Below are 26290 nucleotides of genomic sequence, written 5' to 3'. Positions count from 1 at the left end.
GTATTTTCCACCTATTAAAGACAAAGGCGAGCCACCAGCTCCCTTTGTAAATGATGTGGGATCATTTTGATCTTACATTGAAAATGTTTGGAAAGATGAGCTATTCAAAATGTTTACAAACATAATTGCTTGCCCATCAATGTGGGCAAGTAGTGAGATGTCCAATTTTATTTTATTTTTTTTGTTTAGAAGTAAAGGAAAATTAAAAATGGAAAGAAAATATTTCAATAATAATATTTTACATCATCAAGTAGTAAAGGCATATTTTAAAAAATAGTAAATGTAAATTAAAAATGGAACAAAAATATTTCATTAATAATATTCTACATCATCAAATTAAATGTAACATAAATTAGGTAAAAAATCACGACATCTATATTCTAATGGACTGAAAATAAAAAAAATAATTGACTGAAAATGAATCTAATATTACTAATTGACTGAAAATATAAAAGGAAATAAATATTAATCATTGCCTGCAAATAAAAAATGATCCATAATTGACTAAAATAAAAAAAATGGTCAGATCATTGCATTTTAATTAAAAATGGAATGAAAATTAAAAATTGGAGGAAAATATTTCAATAATAATATTCTACATTATCAATAGTAAATACATATTTTAAACAATAGTAAAGGTAAATTGAAAATGGAACGGAAATATTTCAATAATAATATCTACATCATCAATTAAAAATGGAACGATAATTAGGTAAAAATATCACTGCATTTGATATTCTTATTGACTAATTGACTGAAAATAAAAAAGAATAATTTGCTGAAAATTAATTTGATATCACTAATTGACTGAAAATATAAAAGGATAACTAATTGAGTAATATTCTACCATTATATATTTAAACCCAAGTAACCTGTCCTGATGGATTGAAGGTGTTAGCTCTAGACGAAGATGAATAAGATTGTGTTGTCACTACCAATGTCGTCTACAAAGAGGTTTCAATAATGTGTAAATATAATCGGTGATATTAAGTTTTTTTTTTAAATGAAAAAATTGCTATATATCTAGACAAAAAAATATATCTTCCATACAAATGAATAAGGATACCAATTCGTTTCTATAACTGAGTTGTTAGAGAACGAGCACATTTGTATAATTTATGAAAATACTAAATAATGATAAATAAAATCTTCAAAGTTATAGCACCGTATGCATACATCTAGACATTACTATTAATTAGAGCAATTATTTTCACAAATTCAAGCAATGATAACATTAAAATATATAAACGATCCAAACCATATCTTTAATTGCACTATATAATATTTGATGTTCTAATTTAAATAATTATATATCGATTCATATATTCTTAATATATTACAACAAATTCATTCCGTGCATCGCACGAGTGTAAATACTAGTATAATTAAAAGTAAAATCCTCCTTCTAGCATTTTCCCGCCCAAACTCATTGTATTGGTCAACTTATTTAATTATGCTAAACTATGAAATAATTAATGATGGTAATAGAAATCCTAGAAGAATATAGAATACAAGAATATTTAATCATGGTTATATTATATTACTGTGCCTCACGGAATATAATACAAGAATATTTAGTTATGGTTATATTATTATTGTGCTCACCGTCATTATATACTAAAAGAAAATTTATATTATTATTATTATTATTATTATTATTATTATTATTATTATTATTATTATTATTATTATTATTATTATTATTATTATTATTATTATTATTATGTCATTATGTAATAATAAAATAGAATTACAATAATAATATTATTCATATAATAATAATTAAAACAAAATTATATACAAAATGAAATTAAAATTTAAAAACATAAACTAAAAAAAAAAAAAAAAGAGAGACAAAGGGGAACCCGTCTTTGGAAATGATGTTTGATCCCACATAAAAAATGTTTGGAAAGATGAGTTCTTGAGCTCCTCTATATAAGAGGAACTAGGGGTGGGCACTTCGGTTCGGTTTATCCAAACCGAACCGAACTAAACCGAACTAGTAATAGAAAACTAAACGGTTCGTGATTTTGAAACCCGAATGGTTTAGTACCTAACCGAATGCTATATAATTTTTTTAATAAATAATAATAATAATAATAATAATATAATAATAATAATAATAATAATAATAATAATAATAATAATAATAATAATAATAATAATAATAATAATAATAATAATAATAATAATAATAATAAAGAAGTAAATTCAAGTTCCTTGATGCTTGCTCCACCGTTCAGTTCTCATTCTTACTGGTACCGAACCTTAAATTTTTTATTTGATTTCTTTATAGCTTGTTTTTTACATTGCACTTTTGTTGTTTGTCGCAATTGTTCTTTACCTCACAATTATATCTAACTTGAGTTATATTTACAATATTCAGTATTTTTCTTAGTTTCATGTTTTTCTATAAATTTAATGTGCTTTACAGTCATTCTAATTTTGATTTACAGTGCACTATAATTATTTTCTAGTACTGGAATATATTTCGAGTGCACTAGCAATGACAGATTGTGTCCAAAAATTAACTATATAGTAATTGACATTTGTTCTTTTAATATCAACTATACAGATAGATGATTATTCATCTTATCAATAAAAATATTCCAACTGAAGAGTCGGTTGTGCAAAAACGTTAACTGATGTTTGGTAATTAGTACTTAGCATTGTGTTTGAACTTTGGATTGCTATTTTGTTATATAATGTTTAGAGTTTGAATTTGGATTATGTGAATATGTATTGTTTGGTAGTATGTTCGAAAAATTAGGAAATGTTGAAATTTGGGGATCTTAAATCGAACCGAAACCGAACCGTTTCAAACCGAACCTAAGCCGAACCGAACCTTAATGTTAAACCGAATGGTTTAACTTTTTTAAAACCGAAAAACCGAAGCCAAAATCGAAACCGGAAAAAACCGAATCGAAACCCGAAACGCCCACCCCTAAGAGGAACAATGCTCCCCTTTCAAACATAATTGCTTGCCCATTAATATGGACACGTATTGAGAAGCCAAAAGATTCTTATTTAAGAAGTCTTAGTTTAATAACTTTTTATTTTAGTTTTTTTTTTTAAGAAAAAACTTATTTATTAGGGGTGTTTGGGAAATATTAACTCAAAATGTATGTGTGTTGTTTTAGTTTTTAGCTGTTCGGAGCAAATTGCTGAGTTTATTTTTGTTGTTTTGATTAAAGAAAAAATGTTAAAATGGAGAATTTGTTAAAATTTTTAAGAATTTTTCAATAATCAAACAAGGTCATTTTCCATAATTATTATGGCAATTAACAATTTTTTTGGTTCTGATTGGGCTGGCTGTCCTGACGATCGTAAATCAACTAGTGGTTATGTTGTTTTTCTTGGTACCAATCTTATATCATGGGTATGTAAGAAACAAAGAACTGTTGCTAGATCATCTAGTGAGGCTGAATATAAAACTCTAGCAGATGTCTGTGCTTAGGTAATTTGGATTCTCTCTCTACTGCGTGAAGTTGGCGTGACAGGTATGTCTACTCCCAAGTTGTGGTGTGATAATCTTGGTTCTACATACATGTGTGCAAATCCTATTTTTCATGCTCGGACTAAGCATGTAGAAATTGATTATCAATTTGTTAGAGACAGAGTTGCAAATGGAGATATACATGTTAATTTTATTTTGACTAAGGATCAACTGGCAGATATATTTACTAAAGCTCTACTTGGCCCTAAACTTTCTTTTCTTTAAGACAAGCTACAAGTCACTACTGTACCTTGTGCTTGAGGGGGAGTCCAATTTATTAAAAAAAAAAAAAAATTGAGCCCCTAAAAATTGGAGCATGTGTCGTTGCCCTAGTCACACATGGCTAGGGCCATCCTTGAGTGCAATTGTTATATCATGGGCCATGATCTACCTTCCATTGTAGACTTTGGTTCAAAACGACATTCAAATGATATACTTGTAGTTAACATATTATCTACATTTAGTTAATAAATTATGTACCTACTACAATTAATATATTATGTATATACATTTAGCATATTATGTATATGCAATGAATTAATTATGTACCTATTATAACTACTACAATTAACATATTATGCACATGCAATTAAAATATTATGTACCTGCAATTTATTTATATAAGTACATAATCTTTTAACTAAATGTACATAATATGTTAACCACATGTATATGAAAGGTTGGTTCGGGTATGACTATGAAAGCTTTGTGGATGTGTCGAGAAGAGTAATGCAATGAAGGTCTCGGCCGCAGCAGGCGTGAGGTGCTCTTGTCCATGTTAGTTAAAAGTTCAATGCAGGCCCAATTTGTTTGTTTGGGCCGATCCGATTCGGTACGGTCTATTTGCTACAATAGGCGAATTAGAGTTAGTCCGTTTTATACTACAGAAAGTTCAGTCATGACCTGACTTGTTTGGACCGGTCTTGATCCGATTCGATCCATTGCTACAATGGGCAGACTTGACCCGACTTGTTTGGGTCAGTCCGACTCGATCCGTTTGCTACAAAATAAACATGCTAGCTATGGGGTTCGAACCCATGCGCACTTATGTGCAGAAGATCTTAAGTCTTCCCCCTTAACCTCTCGGGCAAACCAGCTAGTATTGATACATCCTGTTGTTAAATGATACAATTCCAACAGTTGTTTCCTCCAACAAAATGGGCACCAGAGTTCAATGATGCAATAATCTATTAACTGAATGTATATAATATGTTAACCATATGTATATAAATTAAATGTTGTTTTATATTAGGGTCCACAATACAATGTAAATCCTGGTCCATGATATAATTTGACTTTACTTAGTTTGAGTGGATTGAAAAATTGACCAATGAAGTAAAATCCTCTTTCTAGCATTTTCCGCCCAAACTCATTGTATTGGTCAACTTATTTAATTATGCTAAACTATGGAATAATTAATGATGGTAATAGAAATCCTAGAAGAATATAGAATACAAGAATATTTAATTATGGTTATATTATATTACTTGTAGTTGCACCCGTGCGGTGCACGACAATATGTATACATAATTATAAAAAAAAAATAATTGGATAGTGAACTAAATGAAATTTTTTTATACATTATTGAATACTTCTTTGTATACGACATTTGTAGTCGTATTTTTAGATTTTACAGTTTCATCCCAAATAAGAATTTTTAATCCCTTAGGATTACTAACTCTTGACACTAGAGCCGTCAAAACGGGCTTAGCCCGCCGGGCCGGCCCGCCCCGCCCCTACTTAGGTAGGGGGCGGGTTTTGAAAATAGAGGACTGTTTAGGAGCGGACTTTTTTGGCCCGCCCCGCTTAGGCCCGTGGCCCGCTAGGCCCGCCCCGCCGGGCCCGCGGGTTGCTCGCCATTATTATATTTTATTTTATATAAAATATTTTTATATAAAATATGCACTTTAAAATTATTGTTATGTGTAATATTTTTGGACTTTGTAGTTGTGATTAGTTTGATGTTTGATAAACTATGAACTTTGAACTTTATGTAATATTTAATGTTTGATTATTATGTTTTATGTGAGTTATGACTTATGTATCAATTTATTATAATTAGTTAGATGTTTGATGAACAATTTTTTTTTTTAAAAGGGGATTCGGCGGGGGCCCGCGGGCCACTGGCGGGGCGGTCCGGGCCTATCAAACTCAGGCCCGTTTAGGAGCGGGCTTTTTTAGCCCGCCCCGTTTAGGCCCGCGGCCTGCCCCACCCCGCCAGCCGTATTGACAGCACTACTTGACACTGCTACATACATTTGACCATGATTAAAAACCGGTCTCTTCAAAAACAAACCCACGTTGGATAGTGTCTGGCCTTGGCTTTTATTTATTATCATTGCATATGACAACATTAGTGGAAATTGCTTCCTTTGGAACTTAAAAGGCAATCTTGCATCAGAGTTCAATGATGCAATAATCTATTAACTGAATGTATATAATATGTTAACCATATATATATAAATTAAATGTTGTTTTATATTAGGGTCCACAATACAATGTAAATCCTGGTCCATGATATAATTTGACTTTACTTAGTTTGAGTGGATTGAAAAATTGACCAATGAAGTAAAATCCTCTTTCTAGCATTTCCCCGCCCAAACTCATTGTATTGGTCAACTTATTTAATTATGCTAAACTATGGAATAATTAATGATGGTAATAGAAATCCTAGAAGAATATAGAATACAAGAATATTTAATTATGGTTATATTATATTACTAGTAGTTGCACCCGTGCGGTGCACGACAATATGTATACATAATTATCAAAAAAAAAATAATTGGATAGTGAACTAAATGAAATTTTTTTATACATTATTGAATACTTCTTTGTATACGACATTTGTAGTCGTATTTTTAGATTTTACAGTTTCATCCCAAATAAGAATTTTTAATCCCTTAGGATTACTAACTCTTGACACTGCTACATACATTTGACCATGATTAAAAACCGGTCTCTTCAAAAACAAACCCACGTTGGATAGTGTCTGGCCTTGGCTTTTATTTATTATCATTGCATATGACAACATTAGTGGAAATTGCTTCCTTTGGAACTTAAAAGGCAATCTTGCATCAGAAGGTGTTAAGGACATCATTGGAATTAAGACCTTTGTACCGGCACTTGCCCCGCATAGTATTTGAGCTTCTAAAACATGATCTGCCAACTTTGAAATGATCATTCTTGTACTATTGCACAACCCCAATGAATGATCAATATTCCTTAGAAGCATAACTGGTGAGCTAACTTTTAGAGTCAATGAGTGATTTGGAACTCCTGAACACCTTAAACCATTTAAAAATTCTGCAGTGTGCAGATCAGCAAGCATGTCAACATTTGAATCAGATTTACAAACCGAATCACAACTGAGATACGTCCTTCCTTCGGCATTATTATAGTCATTCATGTATTCATTTACTGCATCCACAATATCCAAAGTTGGTGCCAAAATAGCACGATCTTTTAGGTATTGAATATCACTCTAACCACTGCAGAACATAGGGAATATGCTATCAACAATTGTAGAAATTGGATCCTCAACACAAATTAGCACAAATTCTTCAGGAATATTTATCTCACATTCTCCATGCAAACAATCACCAATTGTTCCATCACCTATATTAGCAATCCACTTTGCAAATTTTTCAATCTCTTTAACTTCAGTATCTGATTGTAATGACCTAAGCCTGAGATTCTTTGTTAGCCTAAATACTTTACAGCTTCTCCAAAGATATGATGCATTTATACTTGCTCCAACAATTCTTGCCTGGTGCCCTTTGGAATGACTGGTAGAATCTGTCTGAAATCTCCACCTAACACCACGGTTTTCCCACCAAAAGTCATATCCAAGCTTTTTGGATTTTTAGCACGCATGATATCTCTCATAGTACAGTCTAAAGCTTCAAAGCAAAACTTATGCATCATCGGTGCCTCATCCCAAATGATCAACTTACTTTGCATTATCAACTGTGCCAAAGGACTACTTTGACTGATGTTGCAGGTTGAATCTTCATTAACAGCTATTGGTATTGAAAATCTTGAATGCGCAGTTCTACCTCCTGGTAGTAGAAGAGATGCTATGCCACTTGATGCCACGTTTAAAACTATATCACCCTTTGACCTTAAAGCAGAAGACAATGCTCTCCATAAGAATGTTTTTCCCGTTCCAACGTATCCATAAACAAAAAACAGGCCTCCCAGATTATTCTCAGCATCTTGCAATACTTCTCCATATATATCCCTTTGTTCTTCGGTGAGTTGATGCACCAATTTATCATTCTATTCCATCATGACATTAATATCATATGCTAATTCCTCTTGTATCAACCGATTGGTGGTTCTAGCATGATTCTCTAAATCCGGTACTGGCATCAACGGAAAGTCTTTCAAACTCTTTCCCATAGCAGAAAGCATTATTTGTATCTCATGAAGTGCAAAATTCTTTTTCTCATCTTCAGATAAAATCAAATCTGTGATAGTATTATCAATCGCATATTATAACTATGTGTATACAAATAATTTGTACAACATGAAAGTACAGAAACAAAATATTACCTGTAATCCTCAATTGAGCACTAATCTTGAATTGTGCATCCTTAGCCAAATAGTGCCAGGCAGCTTCCCACACAACTTCTGGTTTTCCCATTGAGTTTGACATTAATAGGGTGACAAACAATCTTCTCAAATTTACACCTGTCGCCCATTGACTTGCTTCTTCTATAGCATGAACATATTCCCTGTCGTCGTCTACTAATCCTCTTGCAGAACACGCATCCCTGAAAGATTCATATTGCACACCGTCTACTTTTTTTTTATGTCCAAAAAACCTGTGGGCCCTTTTACTTTATTCAAAAGACATCTCAAATAAAATATCTCTACTATACCAGGTGGCACATAGAAAACTCTACCTATTGCAAATCCTCTTTTCCTTGGTTGCCATTTCCTAACATCTTTCTTCCATACAAATTTAGTTGGCATTTCGGTATATGTTAGTTGTCTTGCTGCTGGGTAGGTTTTATTTGCCTCAAACCATTCTAATAACATGCTTTGTAAGATTGTTGGACGGCTTAGTATGTTATCAACTGGATCATCATCTGCAAATACGCCACTTTGTTGATTTGGCAAGTGAAAGCTTAATCGCTCAACAGCTGGTGTCCTTAACTGTATATCAAATCCAAATAATCGCCAAGATGCTTCACACGGAGAGATGTACCAAAAATCATAGAACATACTGATTTCATCAATAACTTTTGGACATTCTGCATCGCAGTTGGCTTTGTAAAACTCTGCTGTTACCCTGTCATGGCCCTTGTTGACGTACTTGAACAAATACTTGATTGAACGGGACTGATTACACCATCCCACGTTAATATGAGCTCTTTACTTTAGCAACAAATGTCTATTGTGTGGTACTACGTACCTATTATCCAACTGAATACCATTAAGCATGACAGACTGGCCATTGTCTCGTCTGTGATATATAGGATAATCATCCTCGTCCACAATTGACAAATTAACAAACTTCTTTGGAAAGTGTTTAGTACATTTACCATTCGCCATACATGGAGAAGTCAACCGTGCTTTCCCGCAAGGACCATGCATCATAAATTCCTCAACAACTTTGAAGTATTCTGGATCTGTTTCTTGGTCAGGTAACTCAGCTAAAATAATGTTGTCCAGATTTATACCACTTTGCGATCGATTGTTTTTATTCAGGAACAAAAGTATATGAGCATGCGGTAGACCTCTTTTTTGAAACTCTATGGTATAGATCACTGTTAACAATGAAAAAGATAAGAAAGTTTAGAATAGAGCTAAATCTTGGGACATTGCTATGGGTTAGAAACTTCATCATTAAAATAGTAGCTTATTTTTCACGTACCTCCAATGACTGGGCCAAATAACTTGTTCTTTCGACATTATGATAGTAGGGCATCCAACTTCAATTTGAATATTCTACAAATTATGTCTGGGCGATCTTCTGGCCTTAATTTTCTTGTATTCAAGAAGCATTGTACCTCAGGCCACTTGGGGTTGCAGAATTGACACGGTTGTCCATTTCATTGTTCGTATCATAGATATACAGCTGTGCGAAATGTGGTTTCTTACCGTCTACCGGAAATAGAGTACCAATGTAGTGGAAGTTCTGGCCATTTATACAGAAGATTGGGGGACCACCGTTGCTGTTCACGTTTCGGTCTATTTTACCACCCATCGAAGTGAAGCAGAACATACTATTGTATGTTCTAATGTTGTGTAGAAATTGCTTGTTTTTTTCTCCTTCTCCAAAAAAAAGATCATATATAGCTTGTGGTGGCACCATCGTTTGTGGCAATTGGATCTTACCATTGTTGCAACACAGGTTATATTTTGGGTGGCCGCGATTATCTGTTTTGTGTGTCCTTTCTTCGTACCAAAAAAGCGCTCCACAGTGTTGACATGTTATAGTTGCATCACCAAGATCTTGGTATTCCACTAAGTTGAGAATTCAAAACCGATTAATTAAACTGTAACATATGAATTAGAAGACCGAATAATATTATACATACCAGTATTGAAAGCAGTTGGTTCTGTAATTTGAGACTTATTTGCTTGTTCGTCACCTGATTGGTTAAAATTTGAAATTCCAATTGTCGACTGCATTAGTACTGTAACTTGGTTTGTGCACGATGTCTCGTTGCATTGTTTTGTACCTACCATGTACATAAATCATCTTATCTATAAATATTTTGAAACATATCCAAAAAACTGTAATGACATTGTAATTTGTATACAAATAATTACTTACCATTTGCACTTTCTTGGATATGTTGTTGTGTAATTGGTGACAATCCTACGTAGAATATATCATATTAGTTTCCCAAAAATAATAATACTTTTGGGCGTAAGAACTAAATATGACTGAAACAAAGAAGTAAACCATGAAACATTTGCAAACTACTACTATTTAATATTAAACGTACCATAATTGTCTTGAACGGTTTTAGAAATTATATCCATATTGGAAACTCTTCAAAATCTTGAAACAAATCTCGGTTGACAACATTACACTGGATAACAGTTTTACCCTCATCCATGCATTTCCTTTTGTTGTAGTTTGTGTTACCTAATTAATTTATAGTTTACTTTTTTTAGCTGGCATAAAAAAAAACATTTATTAAGCAACAAAAATGATATAAAGAATACTTACCATTGGATATATCCTGTAGAGGTGGTCGTTTGTTCTCAGACATTGTGAAGGTACCTTTTATATAACATATTTAACATTTTTAATGATAGATTGTTTATAATATGTAACTGGAATAAAAACAATTAAGTAATTGGCCATTAACTAAAAACCAACCGTTAAGTATATCGCTTGTTGCACTTGAAGGTAATGGCTTTCGTCCTCCTAACACAAAATGCGTTGATTTACTGTTGCTGGTTGTATATTCCATGCTTCGCGTACTAATTTGTATATCCAAAGATTCTTTATTAACTGAAAAGACATAACATGTTTGTAATATGTTATAACCTGTTAAATAAAATTTTACAAACTTTAAATAGTTTACCTGTTGTAAGAGCACTTTTTGGTCTATCATTTGAATTACAATATGGTTGTGGTGTGTATTCCACTTGTGGATCATTAGTATTCTCTTCTCGAATGGTATCGTTGTTCTCTACATTTTATGCAATGACAAAAAAAAAATATTGTCAAAAACCATACATGAATTAAGATCTGTATTAAAATTACAATGGTACACACAATACCGTGTAACCTAAATATAATATATGCAATATCGAAACGCTAACATAGTTAATAACGTTTTGTGAATAATGTACATTTTGTATTAATTAAAACTGTTTCTGACATTCACGGTCCACAATCTTGCGTGGATCATGACAAACACAGTACTAAAAAATGCCACATAGTACAGTGCAAGAAATAATGCAATGTAAAAATGGTAACATATTTAAAGACTATTAGAAGCTATGTATTATAAGAAATAATGCATTACTTTAAATCGTGAATACATTAACCATGGTCTACACAGTACCGTGTAACATAATTAAAAATCAAATAAAAAATGGTAAATGCAACTAATGTACATTTCTTACAAAAATAATGTACCTTAAATACACAAATAATTAAAACAATTAATATGAATTCATCAGCACCTATGTTTAAAATTACTTAATTATTGTTTAAGTATGGGCTGCCAACAACCCCAACATGTATAATTAAACATTGATGTAATCTAGCCCAAGATCTTTTTATTTTAATGCAAAGCCCAACCTACAAATATATAACATAGCCCATACCCGACCCACTGATCAAACTCTTCACTATACGGATGTCATCCTCACCCCCAGCATCTGGCCACCCAACTCTCAGCTAGCATTCTCTCTAACACTATCATAATCTCCTCTCTAACATTATCCATATCCGAAGTCAGACTTCCTAATCTCACAACACACTCTTGAGCTTTGTACAAATTTAGCCAAGATTAGAATATGTCTGTAAGGTCTTCATGACCTTTAACATCCGATGAGGCTGGATTTTCAAAACCCTAGCTTCGTTTGAATTTATAACAGCTGATTTTCATTTTCAGTAGAAGATCGTGGATTTGAGTGCCCGATCTTCGTTTGTTAATCGAAGATCTTTCTTTGTAGTGGCCGATTTCGTTTTTACTCGAAGATCTCGATTTTGAGTGCCCGATCTTCGTTTGTTACTCGAAGATCGTTGTTTTTAGTGGCAGATCTTCGTTTTTACTCGTCTATCTTGATTTTTAGTGGCCGATCTTCTAATTGAGATCTAGATTTGGGTTTTGATTAGTCGATCTCCGTTTTCTCTGGAAATTTGAGGGCTCGAAGGTTGAGTGATGATCTAGATAATTATTATTACCCTATTTCAAGCCAGTGGCTCTCAGATAAGTTTACTACCCATTTTAATCTATTACTATGTCCTATCGTATACTATATATTCTTGAATCCGATTCTCTTTTTTATTTAAACATTTTGCATATGTGTATGCCTATGTACAGTGTTCATCACCGTAGATAGACATTCAAGGCATATTTCGCGCAATCTTCGCTAATATAAGTGAAATACCAACAAATATTTCCCTAAATTCGTATCTTAGCACAGTCTACAGATTCGTATTTTGATTTGGCTATTCAAATATTTTATTCGAAAGTTAGCAGTTAGGGTTTAAACTAAATTCCCTAATCTTAACTTTCAGGGGTGTAGTGTTCATATTTATTGGTATAAGAGAAAGATGGGAAGCTTAGGATGCATCAATAATGGTAAATAGACTTCCGATTTGTGGTAGGAATAGCTATACATTTATGAAGGAGGATGTGTGCAGTGAAATAAAACCACAAAAAGGTAAATTGAAAATTAAAGTGTTTATAGTGTAGACTATACCTTGGTTGTTCATTATCTGCTTCCTTTTGCTCCCTATTAGTGTAGAAAAAACAATTTTCCTCATGTGGTATGTTGTTTTGAATGTTGCAATTATGATATCTGTTTGTAGTTGGAGTATGCATATTTGCTATATCTTGAATGCTTTATTAGGTGACCATCATTAATGTTTTGACATATACTAAAATGATTATGATTGTTCAGTTTTTTTTTTTTTTTTTTTGGAAAACCACAATGCAGTATACTATTCCTGTAATTGAATATACATGTTCCCCCTTATATTTTTGCACTTCTTCATTTTACACATGTACTAACACTGTTTTAAAGTCTTTTGGCAAATGATGAATCTTTAAATCTAATGCCATTATTGTACACTACAGTTTAATACATGTTAGATGATGGCCTGCTAACTGTGATGGTAATTATTACTCAATGTAGAACTATCTATAAAGAGATAGTATATTTGATCACTTATTAAATGAGAAATACATATTTTTCAGATTTTAATATAGGACTATATACTTATACTCTGATGAATTCTATTATTTTGTTTAGAATTTGATCAGTTTGACCAAGTCTAGATTTAAATGAAAGTAATGTTGATTTAAAAGTCTATAATGTAGGACCGTGTATAAATGGCTAAACTATTTGATTCCTTTGAAGTTTAGTTTTTGAATGACATAATTTGTGTGTTTGATTGATTATCTGTGAAGTGTTACATTTTGACTATTGTTAAATGTTATTATTTTTTGGTAGTTTGGTAATGAAAATCTTTTAAATGTGTGATTTTTAAAGTAAAATAGCATTGTGTATACAGTTTAAATATTGACAGATGGCTATATTTAAATCAGTTTAAAAAATTGTGTTCGTTCTTGAGTCTTTGACAAATGATGAATCTTTGTTTCTGATGCACATATTGAATGACTAAAATAGATTTTTAATACATGGAATCTTTATTTGTTTTGACATTTTTTTTTTTGCACAGAGATTGAATACATGTTACATGATGATCTGTGGCAGTGCTGCCAGATTCTTAGATATCACAACTTCTTAGTGTTCACATTACAAATTAGTAGATTATATATTATGTAGTATGGGATGAGTATTTACTCTTCAAAGTACACAATAGTTGTTAGTTTTGTAAATTGTAGTTGTTGAAATGTTTCTATTTTAGATGTGTTGACATCAAAAACAGTCCTCTAATGTGTAATTTTTTTTTATACAGAAATTGACATGATGATATAGTTTGCCAATTTGAAAATACCAGTGTGATCTTGTAATGTACTAAACATCAGTGTGAGTTTTTACTGGTAATTTGAAGGCTCTAACGTGTATCATAGTTTTTGTACAATTCTTGAAAGTTTCTTGAATACATTGATTTTTTTAAATTTTTTTTGAAGTAATGTATTCTATTTAGTAAGGTTTTTAATTTAGTTACGACAATCATAATTAGATTGGATTTTCAGCAAGCTATACTATATATATATATATATATATATATATATATATTTTTTTAATTCACCAAGCCAATTTTAATTTTTAAGTAATGTTCATTTAAAAGTCTAGAATATAGGACTATCTACTTGTGAGTATTAATATTATTATCTGTGTTTATAATTGTATAACCTAGGATTAGTTTTCTATGGTTAGAATGAGTCTACTGTCTGTATCCTATTAGATAGGAGTAGTTAGAGGTAGACTGAGATATACTCTACTGTAATTCTATCGTTGGTTAATTGGAATTGATTTTGAATTCTCATATGGTATCAGCCTAAACACGATCCTCCACCACAAAAACGCTACCCCCTACCCATGTCGTCGAACTCCTCCGATCGCACTCCATCTGCTGCCGGCGGTTCATCTCCGGCGAACCCGAACCCCCTCGCCGGAGCACACCACTTTATATCCATGAAATTAACCTCTAGGAATTTTCTGTTTTGGAGAACCCAGCTAATACCCTTTCTTAGAGGCCAGGATTTGATCGGCTTTGTGGATGGAACCACCCCATGCCCGGCAGCCACTCTCACCACGGTCTCCGGCAATTCCGGTACCAGCACAACCACTACGGCGACAGCCCCGAACCCAGCGTATAAAACATGGATACTCCAGGATCAGTCGATCCTTTCTCTATTAATATCCTCGATGTCAGATGAGGTATTGCATCTCGCGGTTGGCCGGAATACCGCCGCCGACATTTGGAAATCAATCTGCACCGCTCTCGGCTCCAACACGCAGGCTCGTTGTCTGAGTCTGCTGGGCCAACTCCAGGCGCTCTGGCAAGGAAACTCCACGCCGGGCGATTACCTTGGACGGGCGGAGCTCCTGGTAGAGGCACTCGCGCAAGCTGGACAGCCTCTCTCCATGGCCGAACAGAACCTTTATGTTCTGAGAGGCCTGAGGCCGGAGTACCGTGCATACGCTACGTCTCTCACCGCTCATGCGCCGGTGTCGCACCCGCATCTCGCTGATCATCTGCAGGCCGTCGATTTCACATTGGCGGATGACTTTCCGGACGCTGGCAGTGGTTCGCCGTCGGCGCTCTATGCAGGCCGAGGCAGTGGTGGCCGACACTCCCAGTCCAGCAATAATCAAAAGAGCGGTGATGGTGGCCGGCAGTCCCAGTGGCGTGGCGGAAGAGGTGGCAGAAATCATCGGGGTGGCCGAAATCAGCGCGGTGTACCACGTTGTCAAACTTGTAGATCGCAGGGACATATCGCGGTCTACTGTTATAAACGGTACACGCCTCAGCCACCCGCGCAAGCCCATGTTGCAGTTTCCGGCGAGTCCCCGGGCGCATCCGTACCACCGGCCGACGCGTGGTATCCTGACACGGGTGCCACGGCTCATGCCACTCCCGATGCCAGCATGATAACATCCGCGGAGGAGTATAATGGCCTGGATATGCTCCGGGTGGGAAACGGTACAGGTTTAGTAATCTCACGGGTTGGCCATGCATCAATCCCATCTTTTTCAAAACAATTGTTTCTATCTGATGTATTACATGTCCCGAAATTAACTGTTCCCCTATTGTCTGTTCAAAAATTCGCTAAAGAAAATAGTGTGTTTTTTGAATTTCATGACAGTTGTTTCATTGTGAAGGATTCCAAAACCAAGGCGGCGCTTCTTAAAGGCCCGACTTCTGGAGGTCTGTACAAGCTACCTGTGTCCTGGAGTCATTTTGCGTTCGTCAGTTCCCGGGCAACACCTACAATCTGGCATCGCAGACTCGGTCATCCACATAGTCTAGTGCAGAATAAAATTCTTCAGCATTGTTCAGTTACTCAAAATAAAACTAGTTTCGGGTCATGTACGGCTTGTCACCTCGGCAAGTCCTCTCGGTTTCAATTAGATAGGATAAATGAATCTAGCAACAATGTACTAGATCTATTGTATACGGACATCTGGGGGCCTGCACCAGTTGTCTCGTCTAGTGGTTATCGTTATTTCCTTCTGTTTGTTGATGATCATTCCCGGTATTGCTGGTTTTATCCATTATGGGTAAAATCAGACATCTATAAAATGTTTGATGTTTTTCGTGTGTTGGTAGAGCGGCAATTTTCGCGCTCTATCAAGTCTATACAGTCGGATCTAGGGGGTGAGTACCGCAAACTTCATACCACGTTTCAAACCCTTGGGATTAATCACCGTCAATCATGCGCTTACACGCATGAGCAAAACGGAAGAGTTGAGTGCCGTAACAGACACATTGTCGAAACGGGCTTGGCTCTTCTCGCCCAAGGGGCTGTCCCACAACAATACTGGGATCATGCTTTCGAAACAGCCACGTGTCTAATCAATTACCTACCTTCCTCAGCATTAAATTTTGAAAGTCCATATTACCGCCTTCACAAAAAGTTACCCCCATATCAGTTTCTACGTGTCTTCGGGTGCTTGTGTTACCCGTATCTAAGGCCTTATAATCGGCATAAAATAGAGTTTCGTTCCACACCGTGTGTCTTTCTGGGGTATCCTCCGTCCTTTCGAGGATACAGATGCATGGACTTAACTAGTGGGAAGACTTATATCTGTCACCATGTGCGGTTTGACGAGTCTATTTTTCCGTTTGCCACAGGTACATCACCGCGAGCTGTTGAGACACAGCCTGTGCCGTGGGCAGCTGGTCCCATAGTACCAGTTCACAATGAACCTGCAGTTAGCCCTATCTCTACTATACCACACGACTCTGATCCCTAGCCAATAGCTCAAGAAGTGCCACAATTGGCCATTGAGCTCACTGTCCCGGCTTCTCGGGGGCGGGGTCGGGGTCGGGGTCGGGCACAACCTCAAGAGCGGGATCATGTTATGCGTCTCCGCCGCATGACACAGGGCACTGATGAAGAATTCCACGCCCTAACTGCAGTCACTGCTGATCCAACATGTTATTCTCAAGCAGTTGGGCACCCACAGTGACGGGATGCCATGGATCAGGAGTTTAATACTCTACTGCATAACAACACCTGGCGTCTGGTCCCACCTGATCCTACTATGAATATAATCGGATGTAAGTGGGTGTTTCGCACCAAGCGTACTGTAGATGGCTCGGTAGAACGGCACAAGGCTCGTTTTGTGGCGAAAGGTTTTAATCAGGTAGCCGGAGAGGACTTCTTCGACACCTTCAGTCCCGTGGTCAAACCGACAACGGTTCGGCTTCTTTTTTCGTTGGGCATCACCAACAAGTGGACTCTACGACAGGTAAATGTGCACAATGCCTTCCTAAATGGGCATCTAGCCGAAACAGTCTATATGAAGCAACCTCCCTGTTACGAGGACCCGACTCACCCTAATCACGTCTGCCACTTGCAAAGGTCTCTCTACGGCCTGAAACAGGCTCCGAGGGCATGGTTCAAGAGGCTGCGTGACTTTCTTCTTACCACAGGGTTTAATGCGTCAAAGACGGATGTCTCTCTCTTCTACTACAGCTCAGATGGGTGTCAGGTTTTTCTCCTTGTTTACGTCGATGACATCATTATGATGGGGAGCAATGCTACACTGGTTAATACATTATTAAGCCGGCTGGCTACTGCGTTCAAGATCCGGGATCTTGGCAAACTGGGGTTCTTCTTATGCATTGAGACTGTGGACACTAAAGGCGGCATGATCCTATCCCAGCGTCGTTATATGTCTAATTTGTTGAATCGAGCTGGTATGGTTGACTGCAAGCAACTAGCCACACCCGCATCCACCACACAGGCCGTAACTCCATCTGATGAACCGTTTGATAATCCCACACAGTACCGTCGGATTGTTGAGGCTTTATAGTACCTCACTATTACTCGTCCGGATCTATCATACGCAGTGAACCGTTTGTGTCCGTTTATGCATACTCCAACAGTTGATCACTGGGCCATGGTCAAGCGGGTCTTACGGTATATTAAAGGCACCTTGGATTATGGGCTTCGTCTTAGTTCTTCTCCGGCTGCTACCATTCACGCCTATTCCGACTCTGACTGGGCCGGCTGTCCTTGATAGGAAGAGCACTAGTGGGTATGCGGTGTTTCTCGGGACTAATCTCGTCTCTTGGCTATCAAGGAAGTAACGGACTGTGGCCCGCTCTTCGACTGAAGCAGAATATAAAGCCCTAGCTGATGTTGCCGCTGAAGTCACTTGGGTTGTCTCTCTTCTCCGTGAGCTTGGTCTACACACTGGGCAGCCTTCTACTCTATGGTGTGATAATTTAGGAGCAACATATCTGTGTGCTAATCCAGTTTTCCACGCCAGGACGAAGCATGTTGAAATCGACTATCATTTCGTCCGTGATAAGGTTGCCAGCGGGGACTTTGTGGTTAATTTTGTATCGACTAAAGATCAGCTGGCCGATGTCTTCACCAAGCCTCTTCCCGAACCCAGATTTATAGCTCTTCGAGACAAGCTCAACATTGTGTCTCTAACACCGTGTGCTTGAGGGGGTGTGTGAGTATTAATATTATTATCTGTGTTTATAATTGTATAACCTATGATTAATTTTCTATGGTTAGAATGAGTCTACTGTTTGTATCTTATTAGATAGGAGTAGTTAGAGGTAGACTGAGATATACTCTCCTTTAATTCTATCGTTGGTTAATTGGAATTGATTTTGAATTCTCATCCTACTTATACTGTGATCAATCAAATATTTTGGATACAATTTTGTCCTTAAAGTATAATGTAATTTTAACTTTACCAAAGCTATATCTAAATTAAAGTAAGGTTCTTTTAGGTTAGTTGTCATAAAGAATAGTTCTCTATAGTGTACTTTTTACAGATATGTACTAAAAACAAGTGTGATTTTGTAATTCTAGAAAGAGAAGTATTACTCAGCTATGTTTCATACGAATGTGTATCATCTATCATTGTTTAAACTAAATTTTGAGCAATCCAAAACTGTTTTTTTTTTTTTTTTTTGAAATATATGGAAGGGGGACACCCACAGGTTACACCAGAAGACTATTTTTTTCTTTAATTTGTTTTGATTGCTGTTTTGGGGTTTAATTGAGTTAGTGCTAAAATTGACTATCTACTTTTCAATTGACAAAGTCAAATATAATTTTTAACTACTGTTCATTTAAAAGTGTAGAAAATAGGACTATATACTTATAATCTGGTCAATCTATTATTTTGGTTAGAATTTTATCCTTAAAGTTTAATTACATTTTAACTTGACCAAGTCTATATCTAAATGAAAGTAATATTGATTTAAAGGTCTAGAATGTATGACTATCTATTATAATTAAATTTTAACTTTAAAGTTGAATTGCATTTGAACTTGACCAATTATATATCTAAATTAAAATAATGTTGATTTAAAGGTATAGAATGTAGGACTATCTATAAAGTGAATGTATATTTGATTACTTTCAATTTTAGTGTTTTAATTTCAACCATTAGTGTGTTTGATTGATTATATGTTTTCTATACAGTGTAACTATTTTACTATTGGTAGATGTTTGTCTTTTTTTATTAGTTTGCTAATGATGATATTTAAACTGTGTGAGTTTGAAAGAATATAGCAATATGTATATAGTGCAAATACTGAGTTTTATTACAGTAGATATAGTATAATTAAAAATACAGACTTAGTACTTGACTACAAATTTAGCAGATGGGTAAAATTAAATCAGTTTAAACCCTCTTCTGGTCCACTGGTTGACTGTGCTTGCTTCCTTAACTGATTGTGGTTGTGTTTGCTTCCTTGTGTTTGGTTCCTTCTCAGATTGTTTGCTTGCTCCCTTCATTCTTGCCCTGCATACAGTTTCATATATCTAACAATATATAAACTAATAAACACATTGTATAAAAAGAAAGCATAGGTAAACAACAAAGGCAAAGAGTCTATTTTAGATTGAAACATAATGAAATTGTTCAGCACAAACAAAGAGAAATTGAGCAGGGCAAAATATAAAAACCACAGAAATGTGGTAATAGTCTGTAGTATCCAAGATCTTAAATTTTTTCCTGTTTAACAACAACATTTTTTCCCTTCTTCCTAGAAGAGGAGAATTGATCCAGAAGCGATCTCTTGACACCATTAGGATCTTCAGGTTCAATGTCTAGACTTTGAGACTGCTGTATACTTAATGGACTGTTGACCTCATTGTCTCCATTAGAAGCCTCCTGTATATTAAAAGTTGATTTAGTCCAAAACATGTCAAACATAGACTTAAAAATGTAAATATTTATTTTACTTTATTAAAAATAACAACCTGATCAGATTCCTCATCTTCATCCCCATCCTCATCTATCATTTTTGTCATCAAGTCCTTCTCTTGGTCTTCAATAAGTTTAGAACAGTATGCTGACACTAAGACTTCATCCCTTAGAACTCTCATCACAGTGTAGGCTGAATTAGCTCTCTTCATGAACTCCATTTTTAATGATATCTTAAATATCATTCTCAGACCAACTAAGGATTCCAATTCTCTTGGAATGTCAGGAACCTAAAATAAAGAAAATAGCATACTTAAAAAAAAAAAAAGACAAACACAGTTCATATGAAGTGTTAAATTTTACAGTACTGTTACTTTACCTTATTATACTTCGTGTACAAACTGTGTGCTGGGATACCAACTAATTCAGAACACTCTCTATCCCATAAAAGGAAGGGAGCATCTCGTAGACCTTTATCTAGAACAATAACTTTGACCTGATACCTTGCCATGCCCTCTTGATACTTCTTATCACAGTGTGTACAAATCAGATCACCTAATTGTCCAGAAAGCTTTCTGTTACATCCTGGTGACATGCATGAGATGTACATCCATCCAAAAGAGCCTTCAATGGCCACAATTTCAGCAGGTGCATAGAACTCCCCATTCTACCATAGAAAACGTAACTTGGTTACTCTGTCTTATTAAATGTATAATGAGTTTTGTGGACTGTATTAAGGATTTATAACAGTTTAGAGTCTAACCTGCTTCTTTTTCAACAGATCAGCTACTGGAGTGATAGTCAAAGCACCACTGGTGAAGTCATCAATGCCTGTGGATTGAGACAACACAATTGCAGTGCTGATACTGCGTAAAGGGCTGTTTGATGCAGTTAACCTACAGGTAACATTTATATTTCAGGCACTTATTGAGAGGTAAACAGTAGAAAAGAAATATATTTCAGGCACTTATTGAGAAGCCAAAAGGCTCTTATTTAAAAAGTCTTAGTTTAATGACTTTTTATTTTAGTTTTTTTTTAAAGAAAAAACTTATTTATTATTAAGGGTGTTTGGGAAATATTAACCCAAAATGTATATGTGTTGTTTTAGTTTTTAGCTGTTCGGAGCAAATTGTTGAGTTTATTTTGGTGTTTTGATTAAAAACAAAATGTTAAAATGGAGAATTTGTTAAAATTTTTGAGAATTTGTCAATAATCAAACAAGGTCATTTTCCATAATTATTATGGCAATTAACAATTTTTTATTTTGAAAGGGAAATTAACAAATTAATTGTACATATATTAAAGTTCGTTTGGAAAGTAGGAAAATGATTTCTGAAAATGAGTTATTTTTCAGAAAACATTTTTCTTTTAAATGTTTGGCTGCACATCAAAAAATTTCAGTAAATGTCTTTGTGTATTTGGAAAACTGTCTTTGTGTGTATTTGGTAAACTGTCTTTGTGTGTATTTGAGTCATTTTTCTGAAAATGTCTTTGTATTTGGTTCATTTTTCAGAAAATGAGTAAAATTGTATACTTAAACATTTTAATTGTTATATATATAAGGGAAAATGGCACTTCTTCCCCCTAAGTTATATACTTATAGCACTTTTTCCCCCTGAATTATTCAAGTGGCAGTTTTTCCTCCTGAAATGTTAAATGGACATATTTACCCTTAAAATAAATATTTAAAATAAATATTTCATTTATTTTTCTTCTCCAACAAATTATGACAATAATTTGGTTCAAACCAAACAAACACTATGGCAACCAAACTGAAATATTCCAATTACAATTTAGAATCGAAACTCGATATTTAGAGTTTATTAAAATCACGAACCGGAACGGACGATTCATGTACTAAACTGAAAAAATAAAATACATTTATTGTTGAATTTATACTATTTAAAATAAAAAATAAAATTTTAAAATAAAGACGGTTCAAAATCGCGAACCGGATCCAGAACCGCTGATTCACGGTTCAAGATCCAATTTTTTTTATTCATAATTTTAATAAATTGAAATCCAAATATTAGATTCTAGATCCGAATCATAACCGGAAACTTTTAATTCAATTGCTATAGTGTCCGATTCAGTTTGATCTGAACCGTGGTCATCCCTACGTATACGCGATAATTTGTTGGAGAAGTAAAATAAATAAAATGTTTACTTTAAGGGTAGAAATGTCAATTTAATATATCAGGGGGAAAAACTACCACTTTTAGAATAATTGAGGGGACTAATGTGCTTACCTAAATAATTGAGGGGGGAAAATGGCTATAAGTATATAACTCAGGGGAAAAAGTGCCATTTTCCCTATATATAAAAAAACATTTTTATTGTTTTGTTTATAATATAACAACTTTTATTTTAAATTCCATGCAATATAAGTTTTGGCTGTATTCAGTGGTGGTGGACGGCGGTGGGTGATTGGCTGCTCCACTACTGAAAACGGAAAATGACTTCCTCAAAAAAAAAAAAAAAAAAAGGAAAAGTCATTTTCCAGAAAATTCTCCTCTCAAGCAAAACACTGAAAACCCAGAAAATAATTTCTGGAATCATTTTTTGGGTTTCCAAACCCACCTTTTATATAATTGACTAATAATTATTATGATAACTAAGCTAATAATCTATCTATACTTATTATTAAAAATAAATTCTTTCTTTCATTCTTGCTCAAACACTTCTTCCCAAACAAAAAAAAAAGGAAAAATGAAAAAGGAAACAGAATTAACTTAATAATAATAATAATAATAATAATAATAATAAATAAATAAATAAATAAATAAATAAATAACCTATATCTATATCTATATCTATACTATAATTAAAAAAAATCCTATTTACTTAATTTTCTGCCCAAACAATAGTAAATAGTAAAGGTAAATTAAAAAAAGGAACATAAACTAGAAAAGGAATAGAAACATGTGACAATAATATTCTACATCATCAATTAAAAATAGAAAAAGAATTATATAAATTGGAAACTGAAATGAATATTAATAATTGACTGAAAATTAAAAATAAAAAAATAAATGAAAATTAGGTTAATTGGAAAATGAAATGAATATTAATAATTGATTGAAAAAAAAATCCATAATTGACTAAAATGGAAAAAGAAATGGTCAAATTATTGCATTTTAATTTTTTACAATAATATTACACAGTAGAATAAATCAAATCACAATTATATCATAAATTTTTCATAATTTCAAACAATGGAACGGAAGTTAAAAATAGAATGAAAATGTTTCAATAATAATATTCTACATCATCAAGTAAAGTAAAATTAAAAATGGAAAAGAAATATTTCAATAATAATATTCTACATCATCAATAGTAAATGTATATTTTAAAAATAGTAAAGGTAAATTAAAAATGGAATGTTAATTAAAAATGAAACAGAAATATTTCAATAATAATATTCTGTATTTGGCTGAACGTAATTTTTATTTGCTCTCCCTTATATCCCGTATTTGGTTTCAACCATACCCATACAATTATTTTATTGACAATTATAATCAATCATGACTATATTATTTTGCATTTGTAAACTTAGAATTACCTGTTTAAATACGCAAATTCAACATTCAATTATCTATACATGAACAATTCCAATATAATCTTGCCTTGATATACTTTAAAATACTTATTTAAGAAAAACATTTGGTATTATCTCAATCGCGCAATGCGCCTAAAAAACTAGTCATCAAATAAAAATGGAACGAAAATTAGGTAAAAATATCATTGCATCTATATTCTAATTGACTAATTGTCTGAAAATAAAAAAGAATAATTGGCTAAAAATGAATTTAATATTACTAATTGACTTAAAATATAAAAGAAAATGAATATTAATAATTGACTGCAAATAGAAATGATCCATAATTGACTAAAATAAAAAAAAATGGTGAGATCATTGCATTTTAATTAAAAATGGAACGGAAATTAAAAATTGGACTAAAATATTTCAATAATAATACTCTACATCATCAATATTAATTGTATATTTTAAACAATAGTAAATGTAAATTAAAAATGGAACGAAAATATTTCAATAATAATATTTACATCATCAATTAAAAATGGAATGAAAATTAGGTAAAAATATCACATCATTTGATATTCTAATTGACTAATTGATTGATAATAATAAAAAAAAACGATAATTGACTGAAAATGAATCTGATATTACTAATTGACTGAAAATATAAAAGGATCACTAATTGAGTGATATTCTACCATTATATATTTTCACCCGAGTAACCCGTCCTGATGGACTGAAGGTGTTAGCTCTAGACGAGGATGTACAAGATTGTGTTGCCACTACCAATGACGTCTACAAAAGAGGTTTCAATAATGTGTAAATATAATCGATAATATTATTTTTTTGTTTAAATGGAAAAATTGCTATATATCTAGACAAGAAATATATATTCCAAACAAATGAATTATGATAGCAATTCATTCCTATGACTTAGTCGTTAGAGAACGAGCAAATTTGACTAATTTATGAAAATACAAAACAATGAAAAATAAAATGTTCAAAGTTATAGCACCGCATGCGTACATCTAGACATAAACTATTAATTTGAGCAATTATTTGCACAAATTCAAGCAATAATAACATCAAAATACATAAATGATCCAAACCATATCTTTAATTGCACTATATAATATTTGATGTTCTAATTTAAATAATTATATATCGATTCAAATATTCTTAATATATTACAACAAATCCATTTTGTGCATCGCACGGGTAAAAATACTAGTTCACATTAAAAAGAAAATAGTAATAAAATGTGTTCAATCTGTATAATTATAACAGTAATCACAAATATATATTTTTAAAAAATGTACATATTTTCATAGCGTATAAAATAATATAAATATAATATATGTCTACATAAATTGATAGAAAAAATATTAATAATGCTTTTGTATTATATAAATATAGATAAATATAACATCATGTTTTTCCTTGTATGCAAAAAACATTCCTATTTTAAAATTGTTATTTTGCATTGATATCCAAGTTTTGCTTTATAATTTACTTTGATGATATTGTAAACTTTTGTTTATAAACTAGTATTTTACCCGTGCGATGCACGAACAAAAATATATTAGTATGAATTTAAATAAAGAATTAGAAAAAAAATGAAAAGATGTTAAAATTTACAATATAATAATATAGTTGTAGTTTCATATATTTGGTCAAGTATATATTTTCATAGCTTACAAAATTAAAATTAAAATTTCGTAGGGTTAATATAGTCTCTAATCATTTACATATTTAGATAAATTTATAGAAAAAATTTACAAAATTAAACATATTCATTCCTAATTGTATTTATATATTATAATTCAAACAATATGAATACTAACTAAGATAATTTTATTAAGAAATTTAAAAAAAAAATTAAATTTAAATTTTGTATGAGTAAAATTTAAACTCTAATTTGACAAAATTCCTTATATGATTGTATAATACATTGTATATGCATATAAATTTATTAACATGTATTTAGGCAAACTTTATAATATAATTTTTCTAATTATAATTTATATTGCTAGACTCCAACTGGTTTAAACTCGGAGGACTCCAACTGGTATTAACTCCTCAAAGTTAAGATGGGCATATATGGTCAAAGATTACTATATCCACCGTTAGATTCCCATTTGTAATAAAAAATTATTCTTTGCCTCCCTCCCACACACATGATAAGTGTAAATTTTGAAAACCTAACTCACATATACTTTTGGGTTGTC

General features: G+C 33.2%; 2 protein-coding genes and 1 non-coding gene across 3 annotated transcripts; all 3 read right to left on the bottom strand.

Annotated features, from left to right (window-relative positions):
• Positions 1 to 4510: 4510 nt before the first annotated feature.
• Positions 4511 to 4593, bottom strand: TRNAL-UAA. The gene has a single exon. It is a non-coding gene; the product is annotated as a tRNA-Leu (tRNA).
• A 1712-nt stretch (positions 4594 to 6305) lies between these two features.
• Positions 6306 to 8958, bottom strand: LOC109148648 (ATP-dependent DNA helicase pif1-like). The gene is made up of 7 exons (XM_019296384.1): positions 8935 to 8958; positions 8526 to 8842; positions 8051 to 8271; positions 7862 to 7965; positions 7244 to 7774; positions 7076 to 7127; positions 6306 to 6955 (listed from the first exon to the last, which is right to left on the bottom strand). The coding sequence occupies exons 1-7, from the start codon at positions 8956 to 8958 to the stop codon at positions 6306 to 6308; spliced, it is 1899 nt and encodes a 632-aa protein (XP_019151929.1).
• Positions 8959 to 20317: 11359 nt separating this feature from the next.
• LOC109148647 lies at positions 20318 to 21748 on the bottom strand. Its single transcript, XM_019296383.1, has 5 exons — positions 21741 to 21748; positions 21285 to 21417; positions 20901 to 21188; positions 20578 to 20811; positions 20318 to 20488 (listed from the first exon to the last, which is right to left on the bottom strand). Exons 1-5 carry the CDS (start codon positions 21746 to 21748, stop codon positions 20318 to 20320), a joined length of 834 nt encoding a protein of 277 aa, XP_019151928.1.
• Positions 21749 to 26290: the final 4542 nt, after the last annotated feature.

The sequence above is a fragment of the Ipomoea nil genome, unplaced genomic scaffold (genome assembly GCF_001879475.1).
Source record: "Ipomoea nil cultivar Tokyo-kokei standard unplaced genomic scaffold, Asagao_1.1 scaffold2144, whole genome shotgun sequence".
Lineage (NCBI taxonomy): Eukaryota > Viridiplantae > Streptophyta > Magnoliopsida > Solanales > Convolvulaceae > Ipomoea > Ipomoea nil.
The sequence above is the reverse complement of the archived record's forward strand: the minus strand, read 5'-3'. Positions and strand labels throughout refer to the sequence as shown.